General features: G+C 39.0%; 1 protein-coding gene across 4 annotated transcripts in view; it reads right to left on the bottom strand.

Moving 5' to 3' along the window:
• LOC134001942 (cadherin-12-like) overlaps window positions 1-23,063 on the bottom strand; it is a 62,548-nt gene that overhangs the window by 14,272 nt on the left and 25,213 nt on the right. For 3 of the 4 annotated variants that reach the window (XM_062441143.1, XM_062441142.1, XM_062441144.1), the window contains 4 exons: window positions 22,570-22,737; window positions 20,026-20,213; window positions 6,237-6,490; window positions 478-618 (listed from right to left, as the gene is read on the bottom strand). In XM_062441143.1, the coding sequence (XP_062297127.1) occupies window positions 478-618; window positions 6,237-6,490; window positions 20,026-20,213; window positions 22,570-22,737 (751 nt within the window). The remainder of the gene's footprint in view (window positions 1-477; window positions 619-6,236; window positions 6,491-20,025; window positions 20,214-22,569; window positions 22,738-23,063) is intronic. The other variant, XM_062441141.1, reaches the window with a different exon arrangement.

The following is a 23,063-nucleotide window of genomic DNA, read 5'->3' as shown; positions in this document are numbered from 1 at the left end:
TGATGACGATGGATTTGCTTATTTATCTGGAAATTTGCTCCACTTCCTTCATAAAAACATAATTAGCTTGATGACATGTCTTAAAGCCACAGCTTTCTTGAGCTCAGCTCACAACATGCTGTGATGCCACTGCATCTGCTTGCTGTAAAACTCTGGAAGGCTTCACATTTTACAGCGGTGTAAGTAAAAGTTGACTCTGGCAAGAAAAGCTCCCCTCCAATGCCAATGTCATCAAACGTGTTAAAAAAGGCAGTTAAAAATGAAAACAGAATTGAGACGAGTATGCCAGAGGAGACAATGTCCTGAAGATACATCCCTCCGGGAGAGCCATCATGGTTTATAGTCACCTATAAACCTTTCCCGCAAAATGGGATTGAGTATTGACTTGAGTAAAAGTGTGTTAAATCCTTCACACAGATTATGGTGGGGGAAGGACGACGACACCTGCATGAATCACAATCTGTCTTGTTGTCATACTTACTAAGTTTGGTCGCCACGATGGAGATATTGTGCTGGGCGATGTTCTCCCTGTCAAGGAGTTCATTTGTGGAAATCGTTCCCTCTACTGGATCAATGTCAAAGTAGCTGTCCAAGTCACTCTTCCAGTCAATGGAATACCTGAAAGAAAAATGTTTGTTTAATGGCATCCATTTCCAGCATAAACCAGAATTAAACCACAGTGATTTTCCCTCTGGGCTCATGTATATGAGTTAGGTGTAATATAATGTTGGCATAGCCTTCATTACTCATTCTGAATGGTCATTTCCAGAAAATGTGCTGAGGATCGCATATAAATTCCAATCTAGTAATGGGGCACATGTACTTTAGCCATGCTGAATAAACGTTTTTCTTGGGAACATAAATGAATTTTAGGCACTGTTGAAACCGTATCAATCTCTCACAGCCGACGAACAACAAAAGCATAAAAATGTTGGTTTGGTGTCTATGAACAGAGGGTACAGTGTCCTCTTTGTGAAATGGATCTTTGGTCTTACCCAGTTGCTCTGAATGCAAACGATGAAATACAAAAGAGATCTGAAACCAAACACCAATAGAGACATTCATCATGTCATGCTATTTGATCTTAAAAGGCTATTTTTCATTAATAATTTCGTTATCGCCAGTTGAGTTCCCACGAGAAAAAAATATCATCTTCCTCCTTTCCTTCACATGGAGGTCTGATTGGGGGTTTCAGTGTTTTGCTCATGGACACTTCCACAGCACAGATGTTTAATTTCTCTTGGGCTTGAGCCTGCACCTCTTTGTGTCACCATTCTGCCTTTTTTTTTTCTTGTGGCAAGCTATTTGATCTTAAAAGGATATTTCTCATTAATATTTATCATGCTTGTTTTTTTCACTATAGAGCCTCAAAATGGACTTGACTCAGTCATTAAGAGAAAGAGGCCTAGTATATGTTCAGACCCCCAAGTCTTTTACTGTAATGAGAATGATAACAAAACCACTTCAATAGAGTTATTTTACAAGCCTCGTTTTCATTGAATTTTCTGTTTCAATTTCGATTTATCTACGTTCTCTCTTTAACTCTGTTTTGCACGTAGTCTTGAAGTGAACATGATTGTGTCAAAATAGTTTAGTGTGAGTCTCTTTGATAAATATTACAGCCAAACTCCCATCAAGAGTTCAAAAGAGCAATGGTTTGCAATTTTTCCTCAGGGCAAAAAGCTTTTTGGGGGGGATGTATTAAAGTCAAGCTGCTACTAAAGCCTATGTTAACTGTCAGTGTGGCCCAGTGGTTAAAGAGGCCGCCTAACCAGAATATTACAGGATGAATCACAAACCGAGCATGCATGTTTTGAAATTTCCTTGAACACGACAACAAAGCCTCACCAGCTCAATTACAATCTCTCATGCTAAATGCCAAAAATATTTCAGAAAGTACATTTTCTGTATTCCTGTGAAATAGAAAACATCAAAAATGTTTTTACTTGTAATTGGTTCAATCTTTTAAGCTATCGTTTAAAAGAATAGAGCTCATCAACAACTCTGAGAAAGAAATCACTGATCTAAAGAGGCTACTTAAGCTGGACTTAGTATTGAGAGCTGTAGATATGAAAATTAATTACAGCGTTATCTCCTGCTTTGAACTGCAGTGATGTTATTTCAGTCCAGTGAACATTATGCAAAATACGCAAGGTAATTTAAGTAAAAAGGAAGGCACATTTGAGTTTTTTTTCAACAGTTAATGATTTTATGGTTTAGGGGCTTTGCTGTAGTAAAGCCTTTCAAAGTTCATGACCAACATGGCTATTCTGTGTCTTGTGATTTGTGGTATTACCATTTAAAACAGAGGCCAAAAGTGCAGTCTTTAAATCTCATTCAAACTTGAGAAAGCTCTCCAGAACCAGCCACCAATGCAGTATTCATGAAGCCCTTTTGTTTCTCCAGTTAGAGATAACTCCGCACTATGCTGCTAAATAGCAGAATCAGTTGTCTAAAAGCATTATTCCCTATGCATGATGGGTCATTGGCTCTATCGTTTTGAAGTGAAGAATTCTATGATGGCACACAAATGAACAATGTCAGCTGTGGTATTGATGAATATTTAAACAAAGTGGAGATCCACAGAATAGAGGGCATAAGCTTTTTGTTGTACAAATCTCTGCTTCTTCCATTCTTTTGTTTTCTCTGGCATGAAATATTCATAATAAAACAACTACCGTCCACGCAACAGGTGCTTTTGCCATTTGCGTAACGCTCCAGCGTGCATCTTCGAAGAAGCATTGATACGAAGCAATCTGCCTCAGCAAAAGTAGCTAATAGATTTTAAAAACCAAAGGATTCTCATACATTTTTTAAGAATGCACTTCTTTTGTCTTTGGGAGGGACAGTCTATTGTTATCTCCCACTCAAGTTTTATGTTTGTGCCTGTGTGCAAGACAGACAGATGGAGGAAGAAAAGGGTTGAATTGCACTGAGTATAAATCAGGAGCTGAGTCGAGCACGTCAGATCCATAAAACCGACCAGCAACGTTTAAATGTCTCACCTGATGAGCACCAGGAGAGAGCATGGGTTTACTGGACAGTACTTTCTTAAGTGTTTGCCACTTATGTTTTGGCATATTTTTTACTTTGATAAGTATTCATTATTGATTTTTTTTTCTGTAAAGAAAATCAAAAATAAATCAAAATCTAAGGAATTAATTTTAATATACGATTTAAAAAAGTATATTATGAGTCTGCATTAAGTCCTTTTGCTTTTGTGTGGTTATACGGATACACTGGCACTTACTGTGTATATCTTATCAAATGTCCAGACCTGTATTTATATTCTAAGGCCGTTTTGCTGTATCGTTGCGTGATTTACTGCTCAAAAAATGTTGTGCTGTGCTCTTTATATTGTATCTGTTGTTTCTGATCGTTTTGACTGCAAATTCTGGTCAAACACTAGCTCTTGTTTCCATTGATTCATTAATGTGGGAAGGGGGGTGCTGCCAGAGCTGAAGCCCCCCTCGTCGGAGCGTCAGCTACCCTTGCATAGTTTGACACATCTGGCTCTGATACACGTACATAACAACATTTTAGACGGATGAAAGCATTCACCACAATTCAGTTATCGCAACATGTTAGACCTAGGAGACTAGAATGGTCTGTCTCAGAAATGTGATTAATCTGCCTACTAAACCATATATAACTCTATCATTTCTATAGTGTAGTTGTAGGCCTATAAACGTTATACACAATGAAACCTTGACTGAGTTTAGTAGGTACATTAATCAGGTTCCTGAGATCGGAAGTTTTGACAAGTTGGAACATTATTGATAAAGGAGATATTCTGTCGAGTAGCACTCTGTTTAATACTTGAAATACATAATAAAAGCAATTGACAAATGATTAAATAACTTAATTGCGCACTCGTACTGTCAAAATATTTAACATTGAGTCATGTGAAATGTACATTGCGCTGTATAGTAAAAATAATATATAATACATTAATAATAAAGAAGAAGAAGAAGAAGAAGAAGAAGAAGAAGAAGAAGAAGAAGAAGAAGAAGAAGAAGAAGAAGAAGAAGAAGAAGAAGAAGAAGAAGAAGAAGAAGAAGAAGAAGAAGAAGAAGAAGAAGAAGAAGAAGAAGAAGAAGAAGAAGAAGAAGAAGAAGAAGAAGAAGAAGAATAGCCACATTTTACACTCCTTTGGCTTCCCCCCCTACTGAAAACTTCTTCCAGCGGCCCTGCATAAATAGATAGTATAACACTGGTTAGTCCAAGTATTAACTCATTATAACAGTGGGTAGACGAGAACGCATGGGGACAGCGTCTTCTGTATGACTTGGTCCACTTTAATGACTGCCATGACAGTTAGACAACAGAACGCTGGCAAGAATGCAGTACATCCACTTCACTGTCCTTTCAATTACAGCGTATCACACTGCCAAGTCAAACAATTACCAGCACTACAGTTGGCCTGAGTGGATGTCAGCCAAAGTTACAGTATTCCTTCTGTTGCAGGCAGTCACCCACAAGTCAAAAACTGCCAACCATTGGTGCTAGAACAATTTACATGACAATGTCAAACGTTCAACACGGACTGATTAGTCCTCAAACTGATGAGTAAAACTGACAATACTCTCAAGATTAAAGCCCTGTTGACATTGATGAATGGGGACTGGAGACATTGATGAATGGATTAGGGATGTAAAAGCTTCAACCACTGACTGCAGTATCACAGTACTTTCCCCGTTAGCTCTTTTATCCTCAAAAGAATAAACATTTGGTTTACTACTAAATTCACTAAAGGTAGTCAAGCTGTACTGTGTCTACTGAATGCAAACAATATGATCAGACAAATTAAACCCAGTTAGTGTAGTTTTTCACTTTTGTTAAGCCATGTCAGTTCACTAACTCACCATCAGAGCATAGCACATAACACAACTTGTAATATAAATATAAATATAAATATAAATATAAATATAAATGTAAATGTAAATGTAAATATAAATATAAATATAAATATAAATATAAATATAAATATAAATATGATATATTTATGGACTATATTGTGAGAGAGATTTAAATAGTGGTTATACTTTTATGTATTTATTGGATATATTCATTACTTTACAAATGTTCTCAATCAAAGTGGTCAGTGTTAATCTGTCACTAAACACCTGTTCTATATAATTAACATGCAGTGTCTATTTAAGCTCCTTGCTGTAAGAGATATGAGACTTTATGCGAGTTATTTAGCCTTAGTTTAGCAGTTAGTTTACCGTTTATGTTTGTCTGAGCCAGAGGTATGACAAATCACAGTTGTGTATATTTCTGTGTCTCTTTAATGTGTTGATCTGACAAGCCTTTAGAGGACAGTGTTGTTTGTTCTTCAATTCAATGTGATAGCAATGTCACTTTTCATCCAACACTACTTTGGTCCACATCTGTGTGCTGTTATTCTGACATACGTGGATGTGAAAGAAATCCTGCTCCTAGGCAAGTTGAACTATTGAACTTGTTTCTTTTTGAGGGTTTTCCATTGATATTTTTTATCTTGTACATGGATATTTAAAAACTGTCAAGTCACCAATGAGTGAAAAGGTTATTCTAGGTGGTCTCTCATAAATATGATGCACTGTACTTCTGATCATATTATTTGACTATATTATTTCAAAACCTGACAGCACTCTTTTTGTGTGTTTATTGAGTGATCAAGCCATTCATCACTACATTATTCAGAAATGGCTCAGTAATTTAAAAAGTTAAATTTACATGGGAAAATGCAGAATTGAGGGGGAAAAGTCTGAGAATTTCTAGTTCAGTTTTTCTATTAAAGTCCATAGTTAGTATGCACTGCAAATTGTACTGAAACTGAAAATGTTGTTTAAATGAAAAGAAAGGAAGGACTAAAATGTGCATTTTTAAAGAAAAAGATCTATCTAACTGCATGATCCATAATTATCCATCCTTTAAGGACTGTGATTCCCCATTGAATCCCACTAAGCTGTATTAGGATTGGGAATTCAAATTGTTTGCTCGAGACACATAGAACTGAACTTTGAATAGATGTTGTTCACCACAAAATGTAATCTAAATATGACAAGAGTAACCTACACTAACAGTGACCAAACACAACATACGTCTGTGGAATTTAATTTGTTATTCTAATGAAATGTAGTCTCACTTTGATAACTAAATAACTGATTAATTTCATTTTGATATAACATTATGCACAAAAGGTAACCTGTAAACGGCATAGTGTTTTAGACAGAAGAGTTTCACTTTACCTGACTGGACTGCTGCTGGCATCTAAATCCTGTGCCGTCACTGCTCCAATGATGGTGCCCGCTGGTGTGTCCTCATACACATCCATCACATAGGAGGGCTTATTGAACACTGGGGGCTCATCCACATCCAAAACGTTTATCTTCACTGTTGCTGTGTCTTTGAAGGCCCCGAAGCTTTGAAATCGTGGATCCAGATGAGCATTGGAGGCATCTACCTTAAATGTGTATGCCTTCTTGGTTTCATAGTCCAGGGGCTAAAAAAGAGAAGAAAAATAACAGAAAAGAATTCAGTTAAAGTTACATTCATACCTGCAGTTCATATGATTGTGTCAGCACTCCTGCTGTAATGTACTTTCTCTGTGGTGTTCATACTGTACAAGTTGAAAGCACTTGAGGAAACGTTAGCTCAATAGGAGCATCAGTGTTGGCAGCAATTTACCCTCAGTTCATTTTTGTTATTCTCACATTTTGAAGCGGACGCTGCTCAGGTGAAACTGCTATCAGATGTCAACATCAGCCTGCTCATATCTAACAAATGTCAATCTGATCTGATTTCTGCTTTCATCCGTCAAACACTTAAATGGCATTGTTCTCTATGTTGGACAAGAATAACCTAAAAAATAGGAGTAAACACACTCGTAAAATCACCCTCAATTACAATATAACAGGTGATGATCGTATACAGTCATGGAGTTTAAATGACAGCTCAAATTGAGGTTAAAAGTATTAATTAATTATCTAATTCATCAGAGCACCACATGTATTTCTTGACCAGGTTGATGTTTCTGCCCCTTACTGTGAGTCACTTTAACTGCATTTAGTTGGTTCAGCAGAACTTCACCACGATGCAAGAGTTCTCCAAAAACAGCTTAAGGGTTTATACGTTCTACATCCTCAAGCCTCTGACATATCTGCTCAGGGTCAATTAGTCAAAAGCGAGGAGAGGAATTGGCATCCTCGGCATGTCTGCAGCTGAGGTGTATACATCCGACAGCGGTGACACCCGTATTCGTGCTTCTGCTCGTCTCCTGCCCTCTCATGTGAGACCGACCGTACTTGGCAAGCTTGCAGTCGGTTACGCTCTACTGGCGCGGAGTCACATGAGAGACATTCCTTTCTGTGTATTTTCAAATTGACTAACATGTAACCACTATGGCAGCAATGCTATCTTCTCACCCCAGGACTTGGGCTTCTACGGCATGTTGTTCCAAAAGACACCAAGTGAAAACAGCTAGTAATGGCACAGTGAAATGTGCTTATGTGAAGAGACAGTGGATTTGAAAAGGAAGGTGCACTGGAGGATGTAGGAAAAAAGAGGCCTTTTTATGATGCAAGATAAACATAACCAATCATCTGTCCAAATTAAATGCACATGAATTAGCTAACTAATTAGAGTCCATCCACTAGAAATGATCAGAGGCTTTGCAGTCGTGATTTCACAGTGATAGCAGATGCTTCTCAAGCCCTCTGTCTCATCACTATCTCCATGGTTTCACAGCCTTGCTACTACAGCAGGTGTCCGTAAAAAGAAGAAAAAAAGAGCTATGTGAAGGCAAGCCAATCTGAAAGCAATCATTGACCATCAACCACCATGATTGGTTTGATTACAGTGCACCAGATGCAACTGGCTAGGCAAAGCTATAAGATCCTTCAAGAGGAAATGCACTGTCCCTTTCAATCTCTTTCAAGAAGTGACAACACTGACAGAGCACCCAGTTCCCAGAAGCAACAGCCACGTATAAAAACTGAATTCATCATGGGTGTCATTCAAATGCTGATCCCTACAATCAAACTCAAAGATTGCTCGCTAAGTTACACCTACAAAGTAGCCTAAAATATACAGCAGTCATTATGTCAGTTTACAGAGCTTCTTGCTGATTCCTGTGGATTGCTGGAAATCAGCATCAAAAGTAACTTTGTGTACTTTGATTTTCAAAGAGTGAGACTTAGACTAAGAAATACATTCATCAATGATGCAATCATCATTCTTATTATTTATAGTTTAAGTGATGCAAAACTAGTATGAGAGAAGCAAAGTAAATAACATATAAGTAAGTACCTAATAAGTAAGTAGCTAATAAGCACATGTCATATTGGGCCTGAACCAGCACATGTAGACAAGCATGCATAGCTCAGCTAGAATTCGTGCACAGGTGGAAGAGGAGGAGGAGGAGGGACAGTGATGCTGCTGGGGAGGTGGACAGCAGGAGGTGTACACCAGGCCTCATTAGCCAGAGTTTCACTGGGGACAAGGCGGAGCGTTGCTTTCCATCTCGACATGCTGCATCACCACAATTAGGATAGAGGCCCAAACTCTCACCCTTTATGACTGCCTAATTTTTGTGTAATCCTTGAATAGCCGATGATGGAGAATTGTGAAGCGCGTTGGGGAAATGCTCTTTTCACACACAGGCTTTGCATTTTTGCCAAATCTTCTAGCAAGCACAGCTGGCATCCTGAAGTCACAGCAAACAAACAGCTTTAAGCAAATATTATAATGCCTTCATTTAAAACAGTTGAGCTGGAGGGATGTTATTTAGTGTAGGTGTATTCAGTAATGTTAAAGACTAGGTTCACATTTTTCAGGTCTATGTTAAAACAATAGTAAGTTGTCCGTATGTACATTGAAGCTGTTTTTGCAGCTTCAATGATCCCTTCTTCACATGCTTTGGGGTGCCTGTATTAAAAGTCAGGTGAATTTGTACAATAATTTATCACAACACTCCACTCATTATTATGCTTTACTCATTTGATACAGTCTAGTACACACCACAGCATTTTATCAGGATTAAATATTTTGCCCGTACAGGTACTCATTAAGTTGCAGCAAAGAAAGGAGATGGCAACACATGAACAAACTGCAGCACATTTCCTCAGCAGATGGAGGAGGAAGAAACCTTTCTGACATCCGAGGAACAAAGCATGGACAGCCATATGATTAACTGTCGAGCAAATCTCACAGAATAATTTACATATTCTGGTTTGGGTGCAAAACAGTAATTCTGAGAGTTTCACTGCCTTTTTTAATGTGTTTGAGACACAAGATGGTCCAAGTATGTCTGGGATATCTGTTGTTAAATAGGAATAAAATGGGGCCAGGAGGGGGTAATGAGAAACTCTGAGTTAATGAGAAGACGTGTTAATGTGTCAACGCTTGAGTTAGGGAGAATCAAATCAGATCTGGAGGCCATAAGGGAAATTTCCCAAGAAAGAAAAAAATGGCCATTCATTTTCAGACTGCATGTATCATTTTACGTTTTTCCCCTTTCTCGAGGATGACCTACTTATAAGCCGAGAACTGGTGTTGTATGAGAAAGTATTACCCATATTCACTCATATATTATCCTTAAACAAGCTGCATACACCTATGCATGTTCAATTACAAGTTTGAAGGTTCCCATTATGGCTTCAGTTGTTATGCACCTTTTATGGGTTACTGCGGACACAACAAGGAAGTGTATCAACGGTGGAATTTGTAAAGAGGACAGACTGAGTTCCTCTCATGTCAGTGCTGCTGCTCTTCAACATCACAACAGAACACACTTGAAATTCTAGACATAGTGCTGCGCCCTTTGATATGTAAATGTGTACCTTCATTGCACTGGCAGTGATACTGAATGAAGGAACTTTTTTTTCTTGCCAATTGAACCTGTTATGTTCCAAGGGAATTTGTTAATTTAGAACAGGGGACTAATCAAGGCATCACAGTCTCACAGGTACAGTATTATGCACACACACGCACACACACACACACACACACACACACACACACACACACACACACACACACACACACACACACACACACACACACATATACAAAGTCCTTACATAGTCAGTTTTGTGTGAACACAGAAAAAATGGATGTGATTGTAAGATGATTTACAGCGATAAACTAAGACTTTGGTCTGTTTCTGGTGCCTCCCTCACAGCTTGCTCCTTGAGCAGTGTAAAGTGTTAGTTGCAGCTGTTTTTTCGGCTTACTGGTTATTTTGGGGATGGGAGAAGCAGGATGATATGCATATTTAATAGGTTCTCAGTTTGTTTGTGTGTTCAGTACAGTATTACAATACCAGAGTTCAATATTCTCTTCAAACATCCACCACGTTCACTCATTTTATGGGGGACGGTCTGCTGCCAACACCCATGGGTGAATCTAGTTTTTCCCCACAAAGAATAATTATCACAGCACAGCAAGTCATTAGCAGGATGATTTCATTTGTTTGTACTGAACGCAGGTATTACCTGAAGAGGCAGAAGATTAAATAGGGCGAAAAACACAGAAAATGCTGTTTAATCTGTGATATGGTGAGCGGCCGTAAATCCATTTTACCACAGCATTATATATTTACAATACCACTTATGAATCATTAACACCCCCTCACATGATTTATCCTGTGAGAGCAAATCAAAGCTAAGCCAAATATGCCTAGAATAACACACATTTCTAATTGCAGCTGTCTGAGCCAACATGTTTTTCCAAACAGCAACATTAGACTATGTCTGGATGCTTATATCAAGTGGGGGCCAAAACCTCTTGATCCCACATGACAGCACCCATCATTGAAAAGCTAATAATTTGCCTGTTGGGTTGCAATAAGCGCTAATAGTCCTAACAATGCCTAAAAAGCTTTAGCACATTATTTCTGAGATGCAAAGCTACTTCAGTGTGAACATTTCACTGAGATTCTGAGATAGGCAATTATGACTCAGTGGTTTGAGTCTGGCATAATATCTCTGTTGTATATGAATGACTTCTTTATAAGGTCACTGCAGTCATTGACTGACAGTTCAGCAAGATTCTGCCATGCAGAAGAATGCTAAAGACCTCTAGGCATCATTGTGCCATCACCAGTCAACTGACCACATAGCACAGAGAGCTTATTGTTAGGGAATTTTCCATATTTTGGATCAAGCATGGGCCTTGAGGTCACAGTAAGGGCCACACTGTCATCTTGGCAGAGAGACATTATGTCTCTCTCCTTGAGACAGTGAAAGCAACTGTCTGTGGTGTTTTGGGGAATGAAGGAGTAATGGTGATGCAGCATTGCTCTGGCACCCAAGGTTAGAGGATATGACTGTCTGACTCCCTAACCCCACAGATGGGTAACTGTGTTTCCTTGTTTGAAGAATAATGAACCAATAGACAAATTCCATTATTGTAGATGCATTGAGTATGACCATTTATGGGCATAGAGTATTTGTGGTACTGTACTATCTGTGAAGGCTTAAAGACTATCAAGGGATGACAGATTCCACAGAAACAAACAGATTTGTTTGTCAATGGTTAACCTCAGCAGTAGAGAAAGTTGTACAGGAGTCCAGGCTGTTTTAAGCTGAAAGTGTCTATTGGAGCTTGGCCAAGGAGAATCAAAGTATTATCAATACACCTGTGCAAGGCAGGATGTCACCACGATTCTCCTTGACCAAGCTTTAATAAACACTTTCAGCGTAAGACATCCTGGACTCCTGTACCCTTTTTCTCCACTGCTGAGGTTAACCATTGACAAATAAATTCTCCATAACACTTATCATCAGCAGAGGAAAGCTTACATGCCCCAAAGAGCCATTTGATGTCCCTCTGAAAAGCGGGGGGTCCTAACACTGTGGAGAAGAGATGCTCACTTTATTGTGCTGCCATCAGTCACATCAGTTTGTGTCCTTGGCTGCCTCAAAGCCTCTCCATCCCCCCAGTGCTCACAACAGTGGAGTGCCATGTGAGAGTCTTGCCAGTAGCCCTGTCCACACTGCAGTGGAGTGGAGTGACTGTGAAAGACTCGCACTGCCACTCTTAATAGGACAGGGTTAGCCATGGGATGAGCCCCGAGACACTAGTTTAATCTATTACACCCACGCCTCCCCAGGCCACCAGAGAGAAGGCACTTCATCGACTCCAAGCACCACCTCAGCCGCCTCTTTATCACTCTCCTCTTTTTTCCCCCCTCTTTGTGCTCATTCACTTACAGACAGCACATGCATGCCCAGACGTACACAAAGACATGCACACACACATTGCTCCCCGCTTGGTTGCTTGGTGAGATGTTTTTCGTCCATGCTGGGTACATGGATCTCCTGCTGTTCTGAGGTATTGTTTCATCTCTCCTCCTTCTCTCAACTCCTTTCACACCATGGCCTAAAATAACTAATTTCACCTCCCAGTGAAACATTCAGCACTATAATCAATAGATTAGTTTCAACTCCTGTCTCTCAGCAAGGTTCAGCTGGTATCATGCTACCGGATGCTACTCTTAGACACTAATGCTATGAATTTTAACCTATACTGTGATTACCTCAGGGCTATAGAAAAGATTATATGTGTAATTCAGATATTTTCACAAAGTAAGGACATCTTCTTATATTAACTGTATGGATGTATCCTTGTAAACACTGTAAAATTTATGAGACCACGGCCTATTGTCTTCTTTAATATTACAACAAGCATTCCTCACAGTTTTCTTGCCTTCAGTCAAGTTAGCAGTGTGTTCATTACACTTGTGTCACTTGACCATTACCCTTTTTTACTGCCTGGTAGTATCTCATCAAGACTGTAAGGCAGTAGCAGCTTCCATTCTCTGAAATGATTTACTGTTCAAACAGCCCAGTAATGACATTTCTGATAGAGAAATTAGACTGCAGTCAGTGTCTGGCTTTAGTGAAATTAAATCCTTAATTGATGGCAGGAAGGATGAAAAAGGCTCCTTGCCTCAATTCTGCCAATGGCCCTGAGTAGGGAAGTCTTAATAGGCCCACGTTTGGCAATCCAGGCAATTAGTGGCATTTGTTTTGCATACCAATGTTGATCAGTTTTGTGCTCTGTTAGTGACAAGCTCTTTTTCTTTCGTGTATGTCATGCAACATTAGTCACTTGAATGTGTTGTTCCTTAGAAGTGGAAAAATTGTCACCTGAAGAAATCACTGGCCACTATTTGTTCCATGTTACTCACAACAAATCAATTTACCGCAGTTAATTAATAACATACCTGTATATTGCCTGAAAAAATGAAGGCTGTCTGGGATTAGTGTGCTAAGACTTGGGCCCACGATCCAACATATGGTTATGAAATTTAAGTTATTATGAAATGTATGATTATCTGTCTACCTCCATCATTCAGAACCCTTCAAACAAGTCTCTTACTGTCTCTGTCCATGGTGCTGAAAACATTCAGAGCAATGTCTCAGACTGATTTAGAAATCAATGCTTTGTTTATTTCTTCACCGTTTCCTATATAGCAGACACTCAATAATTTACTATATAGCAAGCAGTAAACTGAGATTTTGGACACCAAAAGGATGTGGCTGGCCATTTTCTATATTTTCCTCATTGTCAGCAAAACTCATGTGCAGAGCCAAACCAACAATGAAATGTTGTGCTACATCACAACTTCTTGACTCAGTGCTATATTGTAAATTTCTAAAAGAACTTCAGTACAAAGTTGGTTGTGATATGTAGCACAAGCTAGTGAAGCTCTGTAAATGGAATTGCAATCCTGGCATCTACCTTACATGGAACTAGTCTACACAGACAGAAAATGTGATTACTGTCATCAGTCTTTGGAGCCATTTCTAAACAAAATACTGTGACCGTAATCTTTGTGGTGAAAGAACATGACTGACACACAGTCAGTGCAACGGTGTGGCTATTTTATTTATTTTTTTATATTAAAGATTTTTTCTGGCATAGACGCCTTTATTGGACAGTAGAGAGACAGTAAATTATGGGAGAGAGAGGGGGGTGTGACATGCAGAAAGGTTCGCCGGCCGGGACTCAAACCGGGGTCCACTGCGTATATGGCATGCGCTCTAACCACTCGACCTATGGTGTGGCTAATTGATGAGTTTTTAATCGTTTTTGGACGACAATGGAAGTCTAAAGCACAGAGGAATCAGATACATCAGACTTTGAATAACTCTAAAAAGTAACCACAAGGCCTTGTGCATCAACTAGTTTCCTTAAATATATATTTTGTAGTTATTTTCCACGATGACTATTAACTTGTATTATATATTTTACAACTGAATACCAGTTTAAACCAGTAGTTGAGGAGTACATGCAGCAATTTGCAGCACACAAGTCACCTACACTTCTCCGCAATGTTTCTTGAACCCCTATGACACTCTGGGGCAATGGATTTGGAAGCAGTGCCAGAGGTCTGCAGCAAATGCTCTGTATTCAATGCACTGTTGCCGCTGGGGGTATTCAGCTTGTACTGTGCAGAGATCGTCCTATATTAAAATGAATTTCCCTGAATGTAAGTCAGTAACTATTATGCCACACATGCTGTCATTAAACAATACCATTCCTTTAGGCTTACAACAGCAAATTTCAATTATGCATATCTGCCATCTTTTCTTCTCCCACGAGGAGGTAAATAAACATGCAAATGGACAAATGCACAAAACGACATTTAATCTAATTGAAAATGATTTTATCAACACAACCCAAGGTTATGATGTCGACAATCCCACATACTATACATACGTGCTCTCCACATACATATAGCAGTGTGTGAATGTGTCTCTTTCCTTTCACATCCCTTTATCATATACAGTATGTCGCTCTGTGCGCACACATTTGCCTGCACATTTCCCTGGGAATTCATTGGTGGATTTACCTATTGTCTCCAATAATCTTATGTTTTGCAGATGGGATGTGCTAACCCCCTTCATGCCTCTGCGCCTCTTTTTTCCTTTCCCCCTGTATCACAGACTGGGGAACAGATGATCATCCTTTGAACCCATTACTCAGCCTGATCCTCTTATCATAACCAACCTTCCCGAGTCTCTAATTTGGGGTCTGCCAAACTCTGCTATGTGTACAATGTGGCTTTCGTCTCTGCCCTGCTGTGTCTCTTTCTTTCCTTCCTTTTTTTTTTTTTTGACGTTTGTGCGAGGGAGGGAAGTCGAAAGAGAAGAGAGGGAAAGCTGAGAGACAGAGAGAGAAAGGGAGAGGGGTAGAGAGTGGGATTGTCTGCACACATTTGCACACCTGTCTCTGGGGATATTCTACCAATCTGAAATAAGACAAGTCTGTGGGTGGGTCAGTATTCTGGGAACATAGTGAACAACTCATAAAGGCTTCATCTACAGCTACCTACTCCCCGTACCTTTGCGAGGCACATCTCATTCTTTTTCTCCTGTCCTTCTCACTCTATCTGTGCCCTGCTACTATCACAATTCCACATGGTAGAAGCACATGTTGTTTAGTAAATTACATTGTGGGGGGCTTGGTCAGTTAAAGGGGCTCAGAATGTCCCCCATCAACAACGGCTTTGTGTGGTAGCCCTCTACTGCAGGGAATACATCACACTGCCTCATTGTGGTTGTGGCAGCATATCAAACACTGAAAGTAAAACAATAGGAGGAAAGATGAAGCCTTGCCATCCATCGAGGGTATACATGATGTAAACAAATAACCGTCTTCATTTACATCATAATTGCATCCTGTCTCGTTCCGTTATTCCATTACTGTCAATGAGCAGGGCATACATATACAGTGATCTATAGCCATGACTATAAGCTCAATTCACATACATTGTATGTACACTGGATATATGATGTAATAAATGCAGGTTGCTGTATGTCCATACTTTCCATACATGCAAAGCATACTGAGAGAGCTCTTTCACTGAGCAGGGAATCAATTACTCACTCAGCTGCATATTTTTGGGGATCAAAGGATCACACACCTTTGTGTGCTTGTGAGCTGGGGCATGTACTAAAAATGTAACAGTTAACGAATACCTCAGTGTGATACATCAGAAAAACAAATGCAGATTTGCATTCCCCCAAAGAGCAATTTAGACACTTACATCAGAAATACCCTGAGAGGCACAAAAACAGAATTGGCTGCACTTTTTTTTTCTATTGCTTTTGCAATCAGATGAAATACACTGCATGCATCAAAAGTAACAAAAAGTGACAAAGATAGATATATTTCCACTCCTTAAAAGTATTTTGTTGAGGGGAATTTGCATGAAAAAGGCAGGAATATAATGAGAAAATGAGTTTTAATCTTCCAGAAGTGGATTTGCGTGTAAATATAGTTATGTTTTGGAGGAAATCTGAAGGACCATCTTTTATCATGTTTGAGACTTGTACTTATAGACTCATGATGACATAGTTTTACTGTTGTAACATTCAGCATATAACAGTTTATGATTATTATGACTACAACTTTGGTTAAACAGTATTTCTACTTGTGTATTGTGTTGTGACTGCAATTTTGTGTGCAGGCTGCTCTTTTAGAGGGCATCAAAAGTGATGTGATTAAACAAACTAAAACTAGATATCCATCATTGGAAAATAGTAATGTCAGCACTGACAAAATGATTGCTGACATGAAGGTGAAGCAGAACGAGTTGATACGAAAGTTGGGACTTATCTGCCACCTTTGAAAGAATAGTTCAATGTATGTTTTAAGTTAAATATTTTTTGTGTGTTTTGGAAATGATAAGACAAATCTCAGGTGTGAATATTTACCCAACAACATTTTGGAATAACACACTCCAGAGATAAATCTCATCCATGCATCCTATTGCATTATGTAAGCATAGCATCACTCTGCCGTTCTTCTTTTTTTCTATGAACTTAAATAGCAGTGACAACAAATGGCATTTGAACTCACCACAGGGTTCTAATGCATCTGCCAAAGGGAAATGCAGCACAGTGTATGAGAGAAACAATGTACAGGGGTTCGTGGGTGAGTGTGCAAACAAGTCAGACAGCGTGTGTAACACAATTGCAGGTTGAAGGCTTATATTTGTGCATATGCACCTGTGAGAGTTTATGAGAAATTGCATATGTGTGCATCCATGTAGTTTAATGTGTGGGTGAGACCTAGTCACTTTAAAACATTCATATCATGTGCTTAACTGTTAGATGGCACATGTAGAGACACAGAGCCAACCGCTCCCCAGCTGTTCAAGTGATACTGACATGATGTATTTTAATCGCAGGCTGGCAGAAGTGTGGAAGCGTGAGCACTTCTGTTATTCAGTGGTTACTGGCAGTGAGATGTAACAGTTTGTATACTGTTGAAAACCACACGTTTACTAACCTGGCTGGCCTGCAATGATGTAGAAGCATATCAGATTGATTAGAGAGGCAAACAAATCAACATAAGTGAGCCCACATTCCTCAACGCACCACTTACATTGTGAATAATATGTCCAAATGTGGCTAGGACTAAGTCTAATGATGATATTATTAATACAGTACTTTTAGTTATTATTCTCTTTTGTCATATTGACACACGCCACCATTTAAAAACCAAATGTACCTTTCAAGAATAGGCACATGAAACCTTAATGAGACCATGCTGAGACTCTTTCATTCTCTGCCCATGCAACACTCATAAATGCGTACTGCCCACCCACTGTCACTGAGTTCAATGCCCTCAATGTCCAAAGATAAATAATATTACGCTTTTGCTCTCTGCAGTCAAGCCTGTGGGTAGAAGTATGATATTATTTCTATTTAGTGTTTGGACATGATGGATCTCCAAGTCTTTAACTAGGCATACCCTGAGGAGAGTGTCACAACAGAGCCGAGAATGTACAGAAATAAGGGAATATTTTTAATGGTCAGCTTTGCACTTAATATACCAAAACAACATGAGTAAGTTATGAAATCTGATTGACAAAGGAATCCAGGGACAGGCTTTGCCATGTGGCATTCAGGAAGCTCTTACTGTATTACTCAGTGTCCCTTTATCCAAAATTGAAATGTTTATTTGTATTGATGGAACTGTTTAGAGAGCACTGCTCTACGGTATGAAATGAAATATCAATCATTTGTAAATTAATTCCTCATATTACATTTTTTGATGTATTTTAAGTATGAATTAATTGAATTTTGGAGCAGAACTTTTTTTTTTTAATATATGGGCTTAAGTTAATAATTGATTGCTATAAAAGTCTTATTATAGCCTAGGTATTTAATAGATAAGTACTCATTGCACTGACTGGGTCACTCTATATTTTCCTCTTAGTCTGTGGCTGTAATGTCCTTTTTTCCCTCTGGTAGTTGTGGGTCCCCCCTGAAAATGAGATGATAGATCTCAAAGGGTTTATCCTCAGAGTAATACATTTGTCTAATCTTACTGGTGCTTTTGTGCCACTTGCCATTTTTGTGAAGTACTATCATGGTCTTACAAATGCTATATGTAGTAAAAGTTGGTTTTATATTAGATACATGGACTCTGTGGATCAGAGAAAGTACAACCAAAGACCAAGACCTCTTGCTGTGGGTCAGTATGTTCTGGGTGTATTAATCCACTTAGCAAGTAATAACATATGGAATGGTAAATGAGCCCTGACATGCTGAGTGTATGCTTTATATAGCACCAGCACTCAGAGAGACCTATGCCATTACTCTGTGTTGTACTTTAAGACATAGACATTAAGAAGACAAACAGTGAGAGAGCACCATCATCAAATGCAGGTACTGAAATATCACGTATTTGCATCTGCAAAGCACCCAGCAGGGGTCAACAGCCAGTTCACATGGAAGACGTTGGAGACCCCCTGCTTTCTTTTTAACACTCTGAGGCTATTTCTGTTGTGTTGAGTGAAGCATAAATTGCACAGGCAGCTGCTTGATCACACAAATATCCTACTGTATACGTATTTTTAACTTATTATTGTTATTTATATTGATTGATCAGCACTCAACTGGCAGTGAGTTGTGAACTCACCCGTTTCACTACAGGCAGATTCAACTCACTTGGGTATGCAAATAAAATCAATGAATTAATAAACACTGTTGATTTTTTCCCATGCAGTTGACTTGAAAACTATTTTGGTTCAGTTAATTTTTGCTGTCAGTCAGCCTGGTCAAGGCAGGTTAGCCTGCTGCTGGTCAGGAGCCGCTTCTGTGGACAGAGTTGCTGAATGCAGGTCAGAGTCGGTGTGGACTGAACGCACGTACGCACTACTAAAATCTTTTTGGACTCCCAGTAAAACACTGAGGTACAACCTTATAATTTATGTTATTATGAGTTCTATTTTATTTCCTTGATTTCAATTTTTAGATTTCTTTTTAAAAGGTATTTCCTCCAATTGTTTGCCCCTTTATTGGTGTTGGTGATAAGCCTGCAGCAGTGGCACCATTGGAATAGCAGTGACAGGAAACCTCCAGGTGTAAATATAATATAAGGAATGGCATACCCACAGGAAGTAGGGGTGCTGGGGGTGTTGAAACACCCCGCTCCAAAGTGCAGCACCACCACTATACATATATAGCCTACCTTTTTGCAAGTGTGTTTGCAAGTTTTTCTTTCTGTTATGTTACACCGCCCTTCAACTGTTCTTTTTCTTCTGTTTTTCATTAATAAGTATGGCAAGCAATGTGAGCTTTTCTGATAGTTTGCTCATTTGCTTCATGATATTTTGTTTGTGTTTATATGTTGTGGCATAAAGGATTTAAATAGTCGCTCCACCATAATGAAAAAATACAACAAAATATTTATGTTCAAATGCAGTTTTCAAACAATAGCTGCACTTTATGTGACAGTGTGGCATTGTCATGAATGACAGGACTGTATTATTTTTGTATTGTCATAACTGTAACATAACTGTCAAGATTAACGTAACATGATATGGTCATGAGATTTTTGATGTTGTATGGACCCTATAGGGCTCTGTTCTACAGATTTGCAACATAAACCCGCTAAAAACATTTTCCTTTGGCCTTTCAGAATGGTTTTGGCATATACTATGTTTGAATCTTGTATGAAAAAGTTTTTAAAAAAAATACTGTGTATGTTAAACATTTTGTCCCTGAGACATACCTTTTTGAGAATGATGATCCCTTCTTGGTTGTGTTCATTGGTGGTGATGTCAAACATGGCGCCTCCATCTCCTGGCACAATGGTGTACTCAACTTCAGCATTTTTCCCAATGTCCAAGTCATGGGCCTTGATCCTCCCAACAGCAGAACCCACAGCAGAAGACTCAGGAACTCTCAGGTGAAAGAAACCTGTCAACAAACAAACATCAGACTGGACACGGTCTCATTTATATCATCATTTGACATCGGATGGAAATACTAAGCTCTTCACATCTCCTGTCCTTTATGTAGTTACTTGCCTGCCTGAGGGTGTCTTATCCACCCACAGGCTAGCAGCTGATATGCTCTCTGTCTGAAGTCAGCCCTGTGGCTATACTGTAGGCATGACATTATTCAATTTTGACGTGTTTGGACATCAAGGGTGCTCAGCTCCTTGTAACTGGCTGACTCAACCTGTAAGATCAACAAACACAAGAGCCCAAGGGCTTTGGTTCTCCCAACAGCAAAAAATACTGCTGAGGACTTTATGAAGAACTCTACAAATAAACTGTAGGTTGATTGATTATCACTAATGCCAGACAATGGATAGAAAGTTCTGTGTTTCCTTTTATTCTCTGTGATGGCCAGATGTTTCTGAATAATGGTATTTACTCAAGTCAGAGAAATTAGTGGTAAAGTTTCCAATGCATATAATTAGTGCCCACAACTGGTGGGCAGCATGAATAACACTAAAATAGCATTGTCACAACTCTTCTAGGGACTTAGGGTAATTACAGTATGCCTCTCTTTCTCATCCTTCAGACCAAGAAATGTCAAGAAATTAATATCATGAAAATATTCATTTAGAAGATACATTTTTGAAATTAGTAACCGAAACATTTATTCAAGTTTATTCATTATGACTGGATGTGCAAAAGTCCATCAAAGCGAAGCAGTAGTACCTGACATTACTCCATTTAATCAAACAAAGAAACAGTTAAAACAGACTGAAAAACATTAACATTAGATTTATTTTGCCCTGATATGACAGTTTTTGAGAGGATATTTCTTTTCTTGCTGGAGGATCAACATATATTTATTGAAGCAAAACCAAAATACCTGTCTTTGCTTTGGTTATTGCAATGTGTTGCATTACATTTTTTTTTTTTAAATCAATATTGTACCTGAGGTCATGCTATACCAGTGTGTATATGTTATTGCACTCGAACTTATTTATTATTCCTTCATTTTAACCTGGATCTTTCTCCTCAGTGTTGAGCCGAGGAATGAGAGAGGGGATCTGAGGCATTTGGATGAATTTGGCTGCCATAATTTCAATAAATAATCAAGTACTTTCAAGGACACGCATACATTTTTTAAAAGTCTTATTGGGTTTGTGTCCTTTAATGATAGGACAAGAACCTCTTTTTGTTAGATCCAATCATTGTGCCAAAACATGCTGAATTGCAGGTCAAGACAATTTAAAACTTCTGTCTACCTTCTGTGATAATTCAGCAGAGCAACATGCAGCCACTATACATTACTATCAGTCCTGAACTATGCATGCTTTGCAGTTGCAGCCGCATCTGTTGCCCTCATAGAGGCTCAGGGGACTGGCTGTTCTCAAATACGTAATCTATAATAACTAGGTATGAAAGGAAAGATTTCTGGAAAATATATATGTGGATGGATACGTGCAGCAATGTCATATATAAACTGAATCATCTTCCTCCAATATGGCCGCCAGACATTTTTGACCTGTAAGCTCTCAATAGATGGAAAAAGAAGAGGACTAAGAGAGGATTTGGGACAGGGCAGAGGAGCCGCCATACTTGGCCCAAACCTCAGTGCTGTCACAGCATTATGGAAATATCATCTTTTCCTTGCAGCCAAAGGAGCTTGACCGTCTGACTGCCAGTATTTACATTCAGAGGAGACCACTGAGAGTCGCCTATAAATACCTGAAGAGACTGCATCAGTAAAGAACAGTATCTGTGCTTTCCTGTCATATCCTTGCTGCTTTAAAATAGAATAAACTTTGCACACAGTCAAATATTTATGCTTCATGTAGAAAACTCTCAAAGACCAATGTGTTTACAGCAAGGGATATATTTTCCAGCTTGGCTTTTTACATGACCTGATGAACAGTACAATCAAATTCATCCGGTTTAGCAGCTTATATAAAATACTGGATAAAATACAGTGTTTAAATACACTGACTCAATCCCTGGTGCAGCAGTATAGCTCTCTAACCTGATCTAAATATAGAAGGATGCTCCATGAGTAAAATAACACCAACCCTGGTTTATTTGCCAGGAGTAGTAGCTGTAGATTCAATCATGCTAAATAAACAGCCCTCTGCTTACGACAGTGCATAATGACAAATAATGAAAACCAATTACAACAAGAAGTCATGATGAATACCCTGTGCCCTGTTGTAATTGCAGTGTTCATTTCATTATCATAAAATGTGTGAACCTGCATAAGGTCATCCACATTATTATTGTTTTGGTGTTGTTAAACAGGTATTATATTGAAATGTCTATTTTCTACAAAGGGCACTCACTTTTGGAGAACCTAGGCGGGTTATCGTTGACGTCGCTGAGGGTAATGTTGATAGTGGTGGTTCCAGCCAGCCCCCCGAGCTGGCCTCCCATGTCCTTGGCCTGGATTAATACTTGGTACTGTTCCTTCACCTCTCTGTCCATGTTGGGCAAGGCTGTCTTAATAACCCCTGGTGTAGAGCAAGATTGATTGAAATAGATAATGAAGGAGAAAGAAATGGAGGAGGAGAGAGTGAGATACAGAGATACAGAGATAAAAAGACAAAAGGAAAAAGCTTTTAAAATCACCTGAAGTATGTTTGATGCTAAATGCACAATTTACTTCAAAATACAGAGTAAACTTTCACCTAAAGAGCTCACTCCCCAGCTGGACATGTGCCTCTGACCAAGGCTGAAATAGAGGTCATTTTACAAACTGGAGACACTTGACATTCAATAGGGAACTCTGGTGAAGCCATATAATGATTCACTTGAGGATCAGAGACCCTGAGATCAG

This window comes from Scomber scombrus, chromosome 20, assembly GCF_963691925.1.
Source record: "Scomber scombrus chromosome 20, fScoSco1.1, whole genome shotgun sequence".
Classification (NCBI taxonomy): Eukaryota; Metazoa; Chordata; class Actinopteri; order Scombriformes; family Scombridae; genus Scomber; species Scomber scombrus.
This window is presented reverse-complemented; position numbering and strand designations above follow the sequence as displayed.